We start from the raw sequence: 18,190 nt of genomic DNA, 5'->3' as shown, positions 1-18,190 counted from the left end.
ATATGCTGATGCCATAAGAAATAATAATAAAAAGAGTGAAGTACCACAGCTTAAAAAAGATGTCGCAATAATAGTGAAACCGAAAGGAAAACAAACTAGTGGAAAAACAAAGCAAGATCTGAACAACAAGGTGGATCCGAAAAACCTAAAGATTTCAAATATCGAAACAAGAAATAATGGGGTGATGGTAATCCATAGGGAAAATAATGATGAGCGTGAAAAAATCAAATTAGCAATTGAAAACAACATTGGTAGAGAATACGAAGTAAAAGTGCCTGAGCAGATTCGTCCTTTTGTAGTCTCGGGAATAATTTTTAAATACGAAAATTATGTGCTAATAGACACCATAAAAAAACAAAATGAATGTGTAAGCAAGAGTTCACTAAAAATTGTAAAAAAAATCGAGAGAAAACGAGGTAACACAATGGTGCAAGATATAATTTTTGAAATTGATAAAGAGGACTTTTCCAAGATTTTGGCAGCTGAGAGAATTAACATCGGGTGGGAAAGATGCAAAGTGTATGACGCGATTAGCGTACTAATGAGCTACAAATGTAAAGGTTTCAATCATAGAGCATCAGATTGTAAAAGCGATGAAGCCTGCAATAGGTGCCATGGAAAACATAGCTCAAAAACGTGTGAAGAAACCCCCATAAATAAATGCCTAAATTGTATAAAGGCCAAAGAAAAGTTGAAGTTAGAAATAGACTTTAATCACGACACATTTGATAAAGAGTGCCCATGCTATATCAATAAACTACAAATAAAAAAAACAAAAGCTCGGTTATTAGCAATTAAGAAATAATGAAGGTACCAATATAAAAGTACAAAATAAAGTGAAAGCAGAGTTGAAGTGTATATACCTCAATACTAACAGTATTACGGCAAACAAAGCCGAAGTCCAAAGAATGGTTGAAGAAGAAAATCCCAGTATTGTGTTATGTGCTGAGACCCACACCACAGAGAATATAAGTGACACAGAAATAAATATTATTGGATATAATCACGTTAGATGCGATTCGCATAGCCGACACACAGGTGGTGTCCTTATATACATTCATAAATCGATCGAATTTAAAGTAGTATTTAATAACAGTATTAATAATAACCTATGGTGTATTGTGATTAAAACCATAAAAAACACGATTAAATGGAAAATAGGTGTAGTATACCACTCACCAAACACAAGCGATGCTGAATTTATAAACCATATGGGCGAGGTGTTAGAAGAATATTTTTGTGAAACTGAAAACAATATTATTATAGGCGATTTTAACATAAATGTGAATGTACAGTCAACGTACACAAACCAGCTAAATCATATATTCGCGATAGCATCAATGCACCAACTAATTAAGTTTAATACAAGGGTAACAGAAGTGTCACAGACAAAAATAGACCTTCTTTATAGTAACAATGATAAAATTGAAATAAAAAATCTAGAAAACCATAGAATATCAGACCATGAAACGATCTGCTTCAAAATGCCTGTTCAAGAAAGACACAAAATGAGAATATATGAAAACCGCGTATGCTGGGATAATTATACAAAGGAAAGTCTGGTTGCTCTCCTTAGGAATTACAATATATCGGAACTGAATAAATGTGATATAGGACTTAAAGTTGAAACTATTAACAATATATTAGGGGATATAATGGCAACGCTTACCTACGAGAAACGAGTGCAAATTAAATTAGTAAATAAATGGTATGACCGGGAGCTTACGGAGTTAAACAAATTAAAATATGAGCTTTACAAAATAGCACAGAGTACAAATGAGTGGGATAGTTATAGTTATACAAAACGTATATATAAAAGACTTGTAAAAATAAAAAAGAAGCAATACATGGAAAATAAAATAGCGCTTAATTGCAACAATCAGAAACTAATGTGGAAATGTCTTAAAGATGCCATAAACATGAGTCATGACACAGCCCAAGTAAAACGTATAGTAATAAATAGTACAGTTATTGAAGGAGACCCCGATATCGCGACCCATTTGAATCAGTTCTTTGTCGAGAGCATCACAACAATATGTAATACCATTGAACCAGCTACATCAGATGAGGCCACAGAGGATATTAGGGGGAGTGTTTTTGAACTGAAGCAAATAAATGTGGAACAGCTGTTGAGAACAGCAACTAATTTAAAAAATAAGTATGGAGGAAAAAAACTGGTAACAGAAGGTGTATATAAAGACAGTATGGAATATTTGGGATACGCTTATACATGTATTGTTAATGAGAGCTTTAGAGAAGGTGTAGTCCCAGCATGCTGGAAAACATCGACAGTGATACCAGTTGAAAAAGTTAAAGGGACTGAAAAACCAGAGGAAATACGGCCTATTAATACGTTGCCTAGTGATGAAAAGATTTTAGAGAAAATCGTAAAAGACCAGCTTCTCGATTACCTGAATAAAAATCAAATTATTATATGTGAACAATCAGGGTTCAGAACTAAACACTCTTGTGAAAGCGCTCTAAACCTGGTTATAGCGGAATGGAAACAAAGCCTATCAAACAAGTTAGTAACAGTGTCGGTCTTTCTGGACCTAAAAAGGGCATTTGAAACCATCGACAGGGTCATCCTACTAAGGAAACTGCATAATATTGGGGTACGTAATACAGTACTGCGGTGGTTTAAAAGCTACCTTACTAGCAGAAAACAGAAAACCATAATTAGAAGCACATCGTCGCCGGAAGTTGATGTTGACATAGGTCTTCCACAAGGATCTATTCTTGCTGCAATATTATTCATTGTATATATAAACGATATAAGGAGCTGTCTTAGCCACTGCAAGATACGACTCTTCGCAGATGATGCATTATTGACAATAAGTTGTTCGTCGGAGATTGAAGCTATAACTAAAATGCAAGCGGACTTGAATGCTGTTTATAATTGGTTGTGTCAAAATAAGCTTAAAATAAATATTGAAAAAACGAAATGGATGACCATGAGAAGAAAGAATGCAGAAGAAAATAATTTAGCCTTGAAAATAGCAAATAGTACCATACAAAAAGTTAAAAAAATTAAATACCTAGGAATTATAATTGATGAGAAACTTAAGTTCAATGAGCATCTTAAGTATACAGAGGCAAAGATATCAAAAAAAAATTGGATTTATGTTCCGGACATGCAAGCACGTCAGCAAATATTATAAAATTATGGTTTATAGGTCCATTATAGAACCTCATTTCATATACTTCCCTACGATATTATTCATGTTAGCCGACTCGAACATCGCAAAAGTACAGGTGAAACAAAATAAAGCAATGCGGTTTATTCTTAGAAAACGATATGATACTCCAATACATGAAATGTTAGAAAGTTTAAATTGGCTGAGTGTAAAGCAACTCATTGTATACTACACTCTAAAATTCATACACAACATGAAACTAGGCAACCTGCCGAAATATTTAAATGACCGAGTAACATACAACAACGAGGTTCATGACTACCACACAAGAAACAGGAATAACTTCCGTCTGCCAGCTGTTCGATCAGAATTCGACAAGAACAATATATACTACGAGGGATTGAGAGAGTACAATGATCTACCATTTGAAATAAAACAATGTCCAAATATCAATAAATTTAAGAAATTATTATATAACTATTGCAAAGCACTACCATTTAGATAATGATCTCATACATACATGTACCTAATTTAGGTCTACAAGACTGTAAATAAATAAATAAATAAATAAATACATCCATGCCATGAGGTCTGGCCTCAGACCCCACTTTTTACCTAGCATTCCTTTGCAGGCATACATAGCCCCGTAGGCTCGTTTGACTCTGTGCTCTGTATTAAGCCTCCAGTTAAGTTTTGGTGTTAAAAAGACTCCTAGGTATTTGGCCCTATCAGAAAGACGCAACTCCTGGCCATCAAGAGTTGGAAGGTTAAAAATTGGGATTTTCGTCCTAGTGGTGAAGAGCACTAGTTCTGTCTTTGAGGGGTTAACGCTTAGTCCGGCGGTCTCCGCCCAACTGCTTAGCTTCCTCAGTGATCCCTGCATGATCCCACTAATCACATTGGGACACAGACCAGATATCAGTATTACTACGTCATTCGCGTAGGCCACCACTTTAACCCCATCTCTGTTGAGTTGACGAAGTATGTTGTCTATAACGCAAAGCCAGAGCAGTGGTGACAAGACCCGTGCCGTGACCTCACTAGCCCCCAGTTTAGCGCTTATCATTCTGGACCGCAGAGCCTTCCCTATCCAGTTTACGATAGGGTCCTCTATACCGAGTACATGAAGGGATCCTTCTGTTGCTTCCAGATATTACTGAAAGCTCCCTCTATGTCCAAGAATGCAGCCAGGGTAAATTGTTTGTTTTCGAAGGACGACTCTACCTTGTGTAACGCGATATCCGTTGAGCGGCCCCTGATATAGGCGTGTAGGGCTGTTGATAGCCCCGAGGTATCCCACCTACCGCGAATGTGGACGTCCAGTCGTCTTTCAAACGTTTTTAGAACAAACGACGAAAGACTGATGGGTCTGAAATCCTTAGGCTTTTCATGTGTCCTCTTATTGACCTTTGGGATGAAGACTACCTTGATTAAGTCGAATGCAGGCTTTAAAGATGCGTTCCAGCCAGGGTAGCACCAGGCAGCTAGTTTTTATGTAGCATCGCTGGGAAAATACCATCTGGCCCTGGGGATTTGTATGGCGAAAAACTGTTGATAGCCCATTCTATCTTTTTTCCTTTATAAGTTCATTTATTAACCGGAGGGAGGGTATTATCCCTGTATACTCCCTCGGTTCCATTTGGCTGAAACTACAGCCTGGAAAGTGCGTTTCTAATGGCAGTGGTTACGTTCCGGACAAGCTGGTATTCACGCCAATTGGTTTCATTGCGGTTCCTTTTCCAAATGGCGTATCTCTTATTGCCCTTGATGATCATTTAGATCCAGATGTGTGTTTGCGATTGCTTACAACGGATATTAAGAGAATTATTGCCAAGAGTTTTTTGACTGAAAAATGCGCTAATTTAATTATCATACAATAATAATTTTTTTAACAAATTTTTAGTACATCTGTATATGGTATATATGAAAAAATTGTCACATAAATTATAAAGTATCGCATAATAATGATATTACGTACATATGTAAACATACATACATATTTGTAGGCAAAATCCTGCCTAATTTTGTTTAAATAAAGAGAAAAAAATCCCGCCCTCGTTCTTATTTGTTGTGGAATTCTACAAAATAGTTTATTTCAGCTAACTACTAAAAGCAAGGAACAACAAACACAAGGAAAGCTAGAAGTCGGAAGGCTGAAATCTCAACAGACTGCCAATGATTTCGAAACTCGGCCCTCCAACCTGCTCTCTGAAAAGGGAAGCGAAAAGCCTTTACAGGAAGAAAAAATCGCACAAGAGAAAGGCGAGAGTGAGAGGAGCTTGGACTTCTAGATAACTGGCTGATACTATACTAGCAACCAGAAATAACACTAGCAAAATTGTACTGAAAATTTCGGCGACAGACCGAAGGTTTTAAGTGCGAGGCAAACTCCTGTAAGAACAAAAACGGCGACATTGTAACAGATGCCCAGAGAGTACTTAGATTATGGAGGGAACACTTCCCTGTCCTCCTAAATGGAGACAGCGATATAGCACCCACGGATAATAAACCCGAGCCTGCAATCAATGATGGTGGAATTAATGTCCCCCCAATTGATTATGATGAATTCAGAATAATTATAACCAGATTAAAAAACAACAAGGCCGCGGGCTGATGGATTTCAGTCGGAGCTGCATTGGTATGTTAAATTTTTATCGGGATCTGGATCACTGAACACTCATGACACTCTTGCTGTGTTATTTCGCTTTGACACTTTCACAGCGACACAAGTTAACAATATCTCAACACTTTTCCTCTGCCACAAAACGTTTAGAGGAGAAATATATGGCCAGTCATATTAGACGAAGCAAAGAATAGCATTGTTCTATGGAAATCCAGCATTACAAATTTACATAGAAGTTTTGCTAAGAGATTCGGCAGGGAGGCGTTCCATGTGTCAAAAAGGTAATTCTATACGAAAGCATAACACATTTAATACACGTTCAAAAATATCGAGAAGAGTATCAAAAGACGCGTTTTGGATCCAGAATCCGAAAACGGAAAACAAAAAATTGGCGTCTATCAAAAGATATTAACGACAACCCAACAAATAGCCCCGAGCGCTCCGAAACCCGGGGTGGCATCCGCCGCGCTTATAAAAAAGCACCCTAAATGGGTCCAACAACGGTTTGGAGACCAAAATTTTGCCTCGCTTCTCCTTCGGCCATAGTACAGGTCTACAAGTAGGATATGTAGCAGCACGCACATACACAGCCACGCTCACCTGATGAAAATGCTTGTTCTTGTTTGTTTTTTTTTGGATGCTATTTGGCATGATTTGGCACTGTTGTACTTCATAGGTACAAAAAAGCGTATTGGTTGCCAAAGAAAACTGCGTAAAAATGTTGAAATATTGGAATTAAGTTTTGAAAAACTATAATTTATAGTAAATTCTTACAAGAGATAGAGTTTGTGTAAAAAATTTCCATGTTTTCTTAAATTTTTTTGATAATTTTATAAAATTTGTTTTAAGTTGGTGAAGTACAGAAAAAGCAACCATGTACGAAGAAAAACAATTTCTCTTGTTCTTGCTTGTTTACAATAAAATGTCTTATAGATATTGATTGTTGTGGATTGTAGATTAAAATAAATGCATTTTGCGAGTTGCACCAAGAAATGCACCGAAATTCGGGAATTTTGCACTGTCCGGCTGGTAATTGACTCAGGCCCTTGTTATGAAGTTACATATTATTATTATTTATTTATTATTACGGCGTTTTAAGCCTAAAACTTACATTATTACAAATTATAAATACATTTTAATAATAATAGGATTTCTAGCGTTTGGGGTGTCGGAATGCATGAGATTCCGATCAGCACGGGAACTGGTGGTCCCAACGGGCGAGTCTTGGAGTCATATCATTGGGAGGTTGGAAGGACGTGTTCTCAATCCTGCCCTACTCCAAGACGTATGATTACACAGTTTTATTATTTATGCTGTTGGAATGCATTTGATTCCGGTCAACCCAAAGGCTAGCAGCTCAGCAGAATGAGCCACTCTTATCGGACGGTTGGAAAGGACGTGTTTCCAATCCTCCCTGTACCAGCTTTTATGTAAACATAAAAATAAAAAAAATAAAAATAAATGTAAGGCGGGATAACCTCCGAAGAGATCTAAGGCCGAGCTTCTCTTCCAATTTGCGTCGTGCTCCTCTTGATTTTTCCCTACAAATTGGCCGGACGGGACCTACATGTTTTATGCCGACTCCGAACGGCATCTGCAAGGCAGATGAGTTTTCACTGAGACCTTTTCATGGCAGAAATACAATCGGAGCGCTTGCCAGACACTGTCGAGGGGCGACCCCGCTTAGAAAAAATTTCTTCTAATTGAAAAATCTTATTTCTAAAATTTTGATGTTGCTTTGCCCGGGAGTTGAACCCAGGGCATACGGTGTGATAGGCGGAGCACGCTACCATCACACCACGGTGGCCGCCATGTAAACATAATTAATTATAATATATCATTGTTGTAGGAATATATGTGATTCACATGAACACTCCAACTGTTTGTCTGGGACAACATTTTCAGGAATTCTTTCCTAATTTGATTGCGAGCGATATATGTATTTGACCTGATGCATAAGGTTCCTCTGTGTGTATTTGTTTGTACGCTCAAGGATCAGTAACATGAAATACAGATACAAAATATTTTATCCTATTGGAAGGGTTTTGCAATAGCGTTTAATATAAGTAAACAATATATATAAGTAAACAATATATATTGGCAGACCTTTATTTCATTACAATTTTTATCCGACTACGCGTCCTCAGATACCCCAATTGAAGGCTTTTTTATAATTTTCTGTAGGACCCATATGGGTGCACTTAAAATTTCCTACTAAATTCGTTCAAAAAAATTTACCATCACAGCAACCCATATCTGATATTCCGATCCCTTTTTTGTTTCCCTGCGTCGCTTTCGACGAAGCAACCCCGGTAATTTTGAAACTTCGTTCAGTGTCAAAACTCATGTTCCACGCAGGTTCCACTGGGTTCCACGCTAGTTTGACACTGACCGAAGTGTCAAACTGCAGTGTGTTAGAAAGGGAAAGAAATTGTTTCCCTCTCATACATATCATACTTGTAAACCTGTACTATGCCTTCGGCAAACTACGTGCTAAAGCCGCACGTATTCAATCATCTGTCAAAGTCATGGGCAAGGTATAATGTAATCCGTCTTTATTCTTATGCCGAAAGTGTACGCATGAAAACACAGCATAAAACCGAAAATTTTGGAAATATCTCTTGACAGACACAAAATTGTTTTCTTTCGTTTTCGGACGCGCGATCCTTGGTCCAAAATGCGCCTTTTGATATCCCTCTCGTTATATTTGGATGTATTAAGAGTATCTTTGTTTCGCATAGTATTGCCGTCAAAAATGTTAAAAATTTGCCTTGTTTCTCCTTTCGCAAACCCGTAGAGCCGCCGTGGTAGAGCCGCACGTATTTAATCATCTGTCTCAGGTATGAGATGTAATGTAATCCGCCTTTATTCCGACGCCGAACGTACATGCATGAAAACATACCATAACTAGGGATGCAACATCGCCAAAAGAAACATCGGTCCAAACATCGATGTTTTTCCGATGTTTTCATTTTAAATCAAACAACCGATATAAAGTATTGCCAGAAGTTTCTTTTTAACTTTGAAAGTACGGGCTTGTCCATACTAGCTCGCATTACACGAAAATAGGTTTTGTATCGAAAATCCCGTTAGTGTAACGCAAATTTCGGTGTAAAATTATCAATACTTATAAGCCAATGGGTTTAAAAACAACACACACATTCTTAATAAAATAGGTACGTTTTTATATACATATGTATTTTTAGGAATTTCCTTCAGGGAACTTTAACAATAGCTGTGTTTTTTCACGTCTATATACGTTTACGCTTAAACTTTATATGGAATGCTAAGCGACAAACTTTAAATACACCTGTGAAATTGCTATGCATAAAATTAGTACTACTAAATTTCAATACGCATTATACTCAGATGTAACTGAAATATGAGCCCATGTTTCACCCTCTGCACTAATTCTATGTACTCTATGCGCGTCCACTATCTATCACAACTGATTCAGCTGTATGTTATACACTGAAATACAACCGAGGGTTTTGTCTCCGCTTTTCGGTACACCCTGTAGCTGTAGCTAGTTGTTTAACCACTACCGCTAGATGGGTCTCCTAAGCATTATCTAAGCGATAGCCGTTTTTTTTTTCATGCGCAAACGAAACGTATACGCGTGTAAAAAGAAACACGGCTAATAATTGCACTCATCAATATGATTTGATGCACAAGTACAAATGTTACCTGTTTAATTACATAAAAAAAATTTCGATCAAGGGATAATAAGCTTTGACAATCCAAAAGCCTATTCCTATCCTGAGTGACGGTTGGTGTAAAATGAGACGAAAGGTACATATGAACTTCAGTTTCACCAGCATTTTTCGAAACAGACGGTGAGCAATGTTCTTCCGAGTCAATTGTTTGTGATACTTCCAGATGTCAAATTCGGAGTCAACATTATCAGATCCATCAGATATTTCACAATCAGCTACAGGTTCGCTGTATTCGCGCACATTTATTTAAAAAGTTAATTACTTTGGCTTTGGCCAAGGCATTTTTGAAATGCATAAACTTGAATCTGGGATCTAGAGCAGTTGAAATAGCAAGAATTGCAGAATGTAACAAATCAGCAAACCTTTTTAGTAAATTCTTTTTAATTGCCTCTTCGAAATTCAAAATTATTGTATTCTTCAGTTTAATATTTTCAAAGACTTCATTGACGCAATTTACTAATGGAATGACTTTGCTCGCCATAACGTAGCTGTCTCCAGAAACTTCGTTGTTAATTTTTCAAATGGACAAAGTAATTCTATAATTTCTTTGAGGCAGTCTATTTGAAGACTTGAGTCATTGCGGGGGCTAGGGGTCAAGTCAAAAGTAGTGCTCCTACAATGGGCGCCAATTCAATGAACCGCAGTACTTGTAAAAGCACTAGTTCCAACGTGTGCGAACATCGAGTATCAATTTTTTGATTTGACCTTCTTTTAACCCCAATAATCGTGTGAGCAAGGCAAGGAATAATTCTTTTTTCTCCAAACATTGCACGCGCGTTTTTTTTTTCTCTATAAATAGTTTGGAATGGACGATGTCGATGTTTCTCGATTTTTTATCCGATGTATCATCTAGCAAAACACCCAATCAAACACAGAAGATTGTGCATTCACGAGTTCAAAATTGCTTCGTTCTGCTCATCTACGTCACACTTGACTGCTTCAGCGAATGAAAGAAAGAGAGAAAAACCAAGAGCTAAAGGAAAATCACGTAAAAATTGTCCATAAAATATTGTTTACATGCGCAATGCGCCACCTTCTATAATTCCATCATGAGCAAAACATCTATGTTAACATCGATATTAATGGGGAAAACATCGATGTTTCATAAACATCGATGTACTGTTTCCAGCTCTAACCATCGCATACAAAAAATACGTCAAACATTTGATGACAACTCTGTCGACTTTTCTCGACAGATGGCGGATAAAACCTGTCAAAATTTGACGTTTGTATTGCATTTTTAGTTCATTGACCATATTGTGAAAATAATTGAAAATTTTCCACAGTAGAAAAGTCAATATATTAAAACGTTTAAAAGAGTTAGCTTAGTTCGATAATAATGACTTATCAACTATACAGAAACACGACACTCGGAAATACTTTGCAAGAGAGTCTTGACGAACTTATTCAGGTATGGAAATCCTTTGAGCCAGCTCTACAAAGGATTGAGTAAAATTTCTTTTTTATATCAATTTTTTTATATATCTTAATCTATAGTATGGACACATTACACCAACATTGGCTTTTAAAGTACTCTTACAATTTGATAAATGCATCAATACAGCGCTTAATCAGCGTGTCAAAGCTCGAGTTACCTTCAAGGCCAACAAATTGAATACGTACCGGTTCTGCGACAATGTGTGGACGCTTATGCTAAACGAGGTGGAGTTTAGGGAAGTGCACGAATTTGCCAAAGTGGATAAAGTAAAAATAGTAGCCTGTGACGGCAAGAGTGGCGAATTTAATGGATAATCTGAAATTAACCACTTTCAAGTCCACAAAGCAGGGTGTAACAGTAGGTGAAATACAGTTCTAAAAATTTGTTTAAATGGAAATGCTGAACTAGATATAGTAATTATCAGACTTTTGGTAATAATGGGAGAGGAATAATAAATTTTGTATATTAGTAAATTGATGTACGCTGATACAAAAAAAACAAAACCAATACATACTATTATAATAAATTATTAATTACAAATACACAATACTTCTCCTGTTGTAACTCGAACTTTTCTAGTTTATTCGATTCACGATGTGTCATTGTCACCAATTAGCAGTAGCGCCAACCAAACTGTCAAAGGATTCCTTTTCACAGCGCTTGAACATTGCTGTCATAAAAACTAGCTAGTTTCAAAAGATGTTAAGAATAGTCCTTTGCTGGATATGAAACCAGTACCAGGCCAACTGCCGAAGAACAATATTTTTTTTGGCCAAGCTTTTGAGTTTGTTAAGTCGCCTCCTTCGACAGGCATTGCCTTCATGTTCCCATCCGCCGGCGTCGAAAGTGTGTATACCACCAGCCATACCATAGCAGGTCGGTCCTTATGCTGTTTCTACTATACACGTAGTCCTTCACAGGTTTGCCAAGTAGCGAATTCATGTATTCCTTCTTTGATGACAGAAAGTACGTCGTCTTTTCATCCAAATCTTGACGTCGATTGTAGCAATTGGGACAGGCTGCAAATTCTTTAGCAACTCTGTTCTCACACCTGCTTTCTGAGAGCACAAGTTAACTAGCAGAAATGCAGAAGCAGCGGGCGCAGATGTGGTTTTATTTGCGACTACAGCGCACAAACATTATCCGAAAGTTTAAGGGAGAGTTACGGATGTAGAAAGTTCTTTGCTGTTGCTGTTGTGGTGGCAGTGCTTCGCCCCATCCAACAGGTGCGACCGATCACAAATTGTCATTTATATCCTCAAACGGGAGTCCAAGGAAACTTGCTGTTTCAACAGGGGTGGACCATAATGTGAGGGTGTTAGAGGCGTTGGCTCCACATTACAATTAAAGAGATGGTTGGTGTCATGTGGGGACACATTGCAAGCAGGGAATACATTTTGTATCTCGGAGTTGATTCTGGATAGGTAAGAGTTTAACCTGTTACAGAATCTATATCTTCCCAAGGCAGTCGGTTCTATGTACCGGAGCGACTCGGGATTTTTCCCGACCAAGGACTGTCATTTCAGTGTAACCCCATTTAATTTGTTGTGTCCCTCCCACAAATTGCCATCCTCCCAGCAGCTCCGTGCAGCGGGACTGCTCCATATTCTCTTGCTCCGGGAAGGTATCGAATCCAATCCGGGTCCGTCTCCTGACCCCGGTCCTGAGAAATGGTTTTGCTGCGTCTGCCGGAAAAGAATCTTTTTAGGACGGTTATACTCTTGTCAGTGTCTCGTGCAAGGGATGGTTGCATCGGATAGGTTGTTCTGGGCTAGATCTTTCTTTCTGGTACGCTCCGGTACTAGTACCAATAGGTACTAGCCCGACAGAAAGCTACAACAATACGAGAATAATTCTTTTTACCCCTCGAAACTTTGAGTCTGTGTATATTATTCGCCTCTTACCACATGGATGCCTTCGGCGGGAATATTCTGAGTTCCGTAATCGAAAAATTCGTAATATATGTCATGAAATGGTTCATTTCTGCATTACAGAGGAGCACTTTGTAAGTACTCAATAGCAGAAATGCAGTCAACTGCTCACATGAGTAGATGCAGGCGTTAATCCACAACTTACAAATTCATTTTGTTTTCGTCTGGACAATCTTATCTATTGAACGCAAACAATTGGTCTAAAATTATCATTAGCCTAAAGAAGTATGTATGTACATATGTACGTACGTACGAATAACACTTGGGCGTAACCCCCAACGGCTTAGGGGTCAGAATATACCCGCAGTAGGTATGCCTGTGGTAAGAGGCGACTAAAATACCAGATTCAAGGTCCTGTGTAGCGCAACCCTTCAGGTTGCCAGCGCAATATATAGCTTCTCCAAACCCAATGGTCAACCTCATGAGACGGGAATCTGGGGATACCAAGCTCTTCATGGAACTTGGGGTGGGGAGGAAGGGATGGCCTGAAGGTTTAATGTGGCCACATAAATCGTTCCCGAGGTGGTCGGTCTAGCAACTTAATGGTGCTGTGTTACCGGAGCGTATCCAGCAAAGGGCCATCACATCGATAACACTCCCCAAAGCCTTCGGAGGTAACCTTAACAACAACATGGGCGTAGCCATAAATGATAGGAACAAGACGACAGAGCAAGCAAAACCGATTAGAATATATTAATGTCAAAATGTATACGCGCAAAGTCATAGTCAAAACAGTATATTTTCTTTTAACCCTTCGGCCCTGTTCGGCGGTGTTCTTATCGGTACAACGACAACAGCCCACAAAGCTGGTAATAGCTCGGCAGCCTCGGGCCCGATTTCCTAGGCCCTTCATCATTTTCCCGTCTACAACCACCCTGTCTATGTATGCAGACGCGAAAGAACTCGAGAACGATTTAGCTGCGCTCCCGCTCACACATATTACTACACGCTTAGATATACGGACCTACGTACATACACCTAGTCTAGTTATTGCTAGTGAAAAGAATTGGTACACGTGGATTTGTTTTTTTTGTATTCATTATCGCTTTATATTGCTTTATCTATAATAATATACAGACGTACATACATATAGTGTTTCTATGGGGTGTACATACCTACTTAAATCCAACCGATTACAGCCTTTCAACAAGCATACGCCCACTCGTCGACTGCACTGTTAAGGGCTCTTCATATTTGTCAAAACTGTTGTTGTTGTCGTAGTACTTCATCGGAAAACCTTCAGCAAAAACCCCAGGATTTCAAGGGGTTGTGTAGCGCAGCCCCTTCAAGGGGTCTCCAAACCTGTTAACCTCACCTACGCGAGGCGAATCCTGGAAGTGTAACAGCCTTACTGGATAAAAATTCCGCAAATGACCATCACCATCGATGACTTTCCCTAAACCTTAGGGGAGCGTCTATATCGCTGCAAAAGGAAGAATAACCAAAAATCCTAGGATGCCGGAATGCACCAAAATGTCCATAGAGGCGGGAAAGGTTTAGGAGTGTTATCGATGGTCCGACCATCCCGGGAATGATTAACATGACCATATTAAACCTACTAGACGATAACTTCCCCCACTCCTAGTTGCTGAGGAACTTCAGGTCGCTAGAGCCTCGCAGGCTAAATATTTGTTTGATACATTCGTATTTGCAACATACATAAGTGGTCTGTATTTGGCGGTTAAAATAATAACAATGGAGTGCTCCGATTATTTTTTACGGCTGCGATAAATTAGATGGGGATTACACTAAATTGGCCGCTTGCTGTTTCAGCAGGGGACTTGCAAATCAGCTGTCGTTGTTGTTGTTGTAGCAGTGCTTTGCTCCATCCAACAGGTGCGACCACTCACAAATTGTCAACAATATCATCTAACGGGAATCCATGGAAACTTGCAGTTTCAACAAGGGAGGACCAGAGGCATTGGTTACACATTGCAGTTGAAAAGATGGTTGGTGTCATTTTGAGACACGTTGCAAGCAGGACATACATTATGTATGTCAGGGTTGGTTCTGGATAGATAGGTGTTTAACCTCTTACAGTATCCAGATCGAATTAAGCTAGATTTTTCTTTTGTTGGCACTGTTCAACATAACAATAATGATCATTTCTGGGAGCAGACAACTTTCTACTAAAAAGCTTTGGACCGTCCTTTTGCAAACTACAGATAAACCTGAACGGAACGATTTTGAAAATTACATATCCTGTTCCTTCCCCAGATTTCCTGTAAGAAAATTGATTCGTTTAAAATTTGTATTATGTTGTGGTTGTTGTAGCAGTGCTTCGCCCCACTTAATAGGTGCGACCGATCACTTGCAGGTGGTGCAAGACATGCAACTATGGATAATTAAAATGTTATACAACCATGTTTTCACCCTAGTTATATACATTATCATATTCATACATGTTTACCATCTTTTGTGTTAAATGGTTTACATAGATTATTTATCTACTTATGACATACTAATTCATGTGTATGATTACATTTATAAAAATTTTACTATACTTAAATATTGGTACAACATTACAAAGCACTTATGGAAGCACGTAGTGTAAATGCTATGTAATATAATTTAATATCGTACATACATACATATAGATATTTTTCTTTTTTATTAATGCATGATATCACAAAAGTTGAGCGAAATCCATAATATAATACTGCGATCGCTGGTGAACCTCAGCACGCAAAACGTTGCCACCAAAACCAATAACATTATTAGCAGGAGGTGAAGCCTCTAAATCTGTAGCACCATCACCAATCATGGTTATAATTGCATTGGAGTTAAGACGTTTAATAATCGAGACGGCTTCCGCTTTACCTCCACTTCTTGAGGTAGGCTGTGTTGTATCAAAACTTGCATAATCCCCATTGAAATAAAACATTAATTTGTTTGCAAATATATGGTCTCTCGGTATGCCTAGCTCATCAGCTATAGGGTCAATAAGGCAATGAAAACCACCAGAGATTAGGTAAATATTTTTTCCTTCAGACTTTAATTTATTTACGAAGGCACGTATATTTTTGGTAAGCGTACATGGACGCTGTGAGAGAAAATCTATTATTTGCTTTTGACTTGGTTTAATTATGTTAAGTCTGATATTTAATGCATCTTGGAATGTCATCGTACCACCCATAGCTTCTTTTGTGACACGTGCAACTTCCGAGCCCTTGCCGCAAAAATCTGCCAGCTCATCGATACCCTCCTCGCATATGACAGTTGAATCAACATCAAAACAAATTATATCAGATTGCTTAACAATATTTGCGGCGCATTCGGGCTTTTTACTTGATTTTAGCATTTCGCTGTTGGTAATTGTTGTTGTTAAGGTTCTATTTATTGATGTTTTTGCCTGATCGTTATCAGCGTATGGAAGGTTTGTATTGGTTGCTGCTGAAGTAGATTGAGTCGTGCCTTTGAATGTGTCATTTAATAGGTTACCGCTTCTAGCTACGCGGACTGATCCCATTGTCATGCGATTCATTGTTTATTAATTGCCCGTTTTTAACGCGTATTATAAAAGAAACACTTATATCTGGTGATTTTGTTTACCCAATGCCGTTTATGATGCACTTGTTGAGTTGTTATTCTCTCACTGTTTGATAACTTCGAGTGACGTAATTAATACAAGCTCTCGTATATCTTTCTGACGTTGCATTAAGCAGATTATCAATTTTCACGTAATATTGAAATCAAGCGACGTAAATGATTTCTTTTTTTCTTTCGCGTAAATTTTTTGTACAAAAATCACCGATTATAGATGAAAATTTTAGAATTTTAGCAGGAAGTGATAATGGTGGAATACCATGCAAGCAAGTAAAACTAAACTCAACGTTTTTTCAATTCTTTAATAGCTTACTAAGTGCAAATCTTCCAAAAATAAAACAAAACAGATTTCCAATAGAGATGGAAACGGAGGGAAGATAATACCGCGAGTATCGATAGCTTTGTTGTGTGGCAATATCGATGTATTATCCGGTGGCAAAATCCTGAGCCAGATAAATAATTTTGCATCCAAATGCAACAACAACGATTTGAGGCAGATAAATCCAGATAGAAGTCTGGTTCAATTTGTGAGCCAGATAATTTGTTAATTGCTTCTTTTTAGGTTGGCAACGCGGGCTTTAATATACCTACTTTTTCAAAAATAGATGTCGCTGCTTAGCCTTTCGCCGTTTGAGTTAAATGAAAAACAGCGGCGATGTGTATGGCCCGGTGGCTAAAGTTTAACTTTGCCACTTTGTTCGATAACATAAAATTTTGCTGCTCATCACAGCTTAAGCTGGAGACATTGGTGCTTTATCGGTAACCTTATAACAACCCTACAAGACGGAGGTAACATGGTACAATTACCAGGTAGAAGCACTAGCGAAAATGCAACCCTCCCGTGTATTTTGTTGTTGCCGATTGTACATGAACTGTCAATCGTTCTTTCAGTTTCTTCTGTCAAAAGTGATAAATAAAAAAAAAAAAAAAGAAAAATGTCAAATGTAATTTTCGTCAACAAAGCCAAAACAAAAAAAGAAAAAAGTTGGTTTGCTGATGAAGCTGGAGGAAAAAGGCATTTTAAATGGAAAATAAAGGTAATTAGCTGATTTTTAAATGATATATTTATGGGTTGAAAAGATTTGACCACGTATCTCAACATGCTGAAAGGTTGCTAAACATTTCTTTCGAAAATCTTTTAAAAGTCAAAACACTGTCCTTCCTCCATAAATTGATACACACGAAGGAACCTATCTATATCGTAAGCTTATTTTTCTGCAATAATCAAGATCGGTGCTTCTTCTTAAGCACATCAGATACCGCTCGCTAACCTCTGAGCGCCAATTCTTTGTTACTGCAATACGTCTTTGGAACTCGCTACCTACTAGTCTTCGACTCTTAAGTAATGCTCTGCACTTCAGAAAAGAGCTAACGTCATTTTTTAACGACTCTTAAACTGGATCTCAAATTGTTGTTGTTAAAATGTTCATTTCTAAGTCATTTTCCTTTCTCTGTGTCTTCTTTCTTTATTTGTTAAATACTATTCAATCTATAACCAGCCAAAGCTTATCATCACTACTGCTGTCTTTTAATATTTATTAACTACTTTTCTTTAGTTTTAAGATTTACATTTACATACATAAATATTTCACTATTGTCCGTTATATTTAATTTAATTTGATTAATCTAATTTATTATTATTATAAATGTTCAATTTTTATAGCTCATGCTATTCATGACTAGCACTGTTAAATAATTTGTCAAAATAGTTGGGCTAGGAACAAATTTTCAAATAAATACATATGTACATACATTTGTAAATTTGTATATTTAATTTAATGTTATTATTTATTTACATA

At 37.7% G+C, this 18,190-nt stretch overlaps 2 protein-coding genes across 2 annotated transcripts; one reads left to right on the top strand and one right to left on the bottom strand.

The window, feature by feature from the left end:
* Nucleotides 1–10,683: 10,683 nt before the first annotated feature.
* TfIIA-S (Transcription-factor-IIA-S) lies at nt 10,684–11,463 on the top strand. The gene is made up of 2 exons (XM_067771744.1): nt 10,684–10,887; nt 10,974–11,463. Exons 1-2 carry the CDS (start codon nt 10,816–10,818, stop codon nt 11,226–11,228), a joined length of 327 nt encoding a protein of 108 aa, XP_067627845.1. The 5' UTR covers nt 10,684–10,815; the 3' UTR covers nt 11,229–11,463.
* A 3,748-nt stretch (nt 11,464–15,211) lies between these two features.
* aay (phosphoserine phosphatase) lies at nt 15,212–16,710 on the bottom strand. The gene has a single exon (XM_067761225.1). It carries the CDS (start codon nt 16,327–16,329, stop codon nt 15,472–15,474), a length of 858 nt encoding a protein of 285 aa, XP_067617326.1. The 5' UTR covers nt 16,330–16,710; the 3' UTR covers nt 15,212–15,471.
* Nucleotides 16,711–18,190: the final 1,480 nt, after the last annotated feature.

The sequence above is a fragment of the Eurosta solidaginis genome, chromosome 1 (genome assembly GCF_040869045.1).
Source record: "Eurosta solidaginis isolate ZX-2024a chromosome 1, ASM4086904v1, whole genome shotgun sequence".
In the NCBI taxonomy this organism is placed as follows: domain Eukaryota; kingdom Metazoa; phylum Arthropoda; class Insecta; order Diptera; family Tephritidae; genus Eurosta; species Eurosta solidaginis.
The sequence above is the reverse complement of the archived record's forward strand: the minus strand, read 5'-3'. Positions and strand labels throughout refer to the sequence as shown.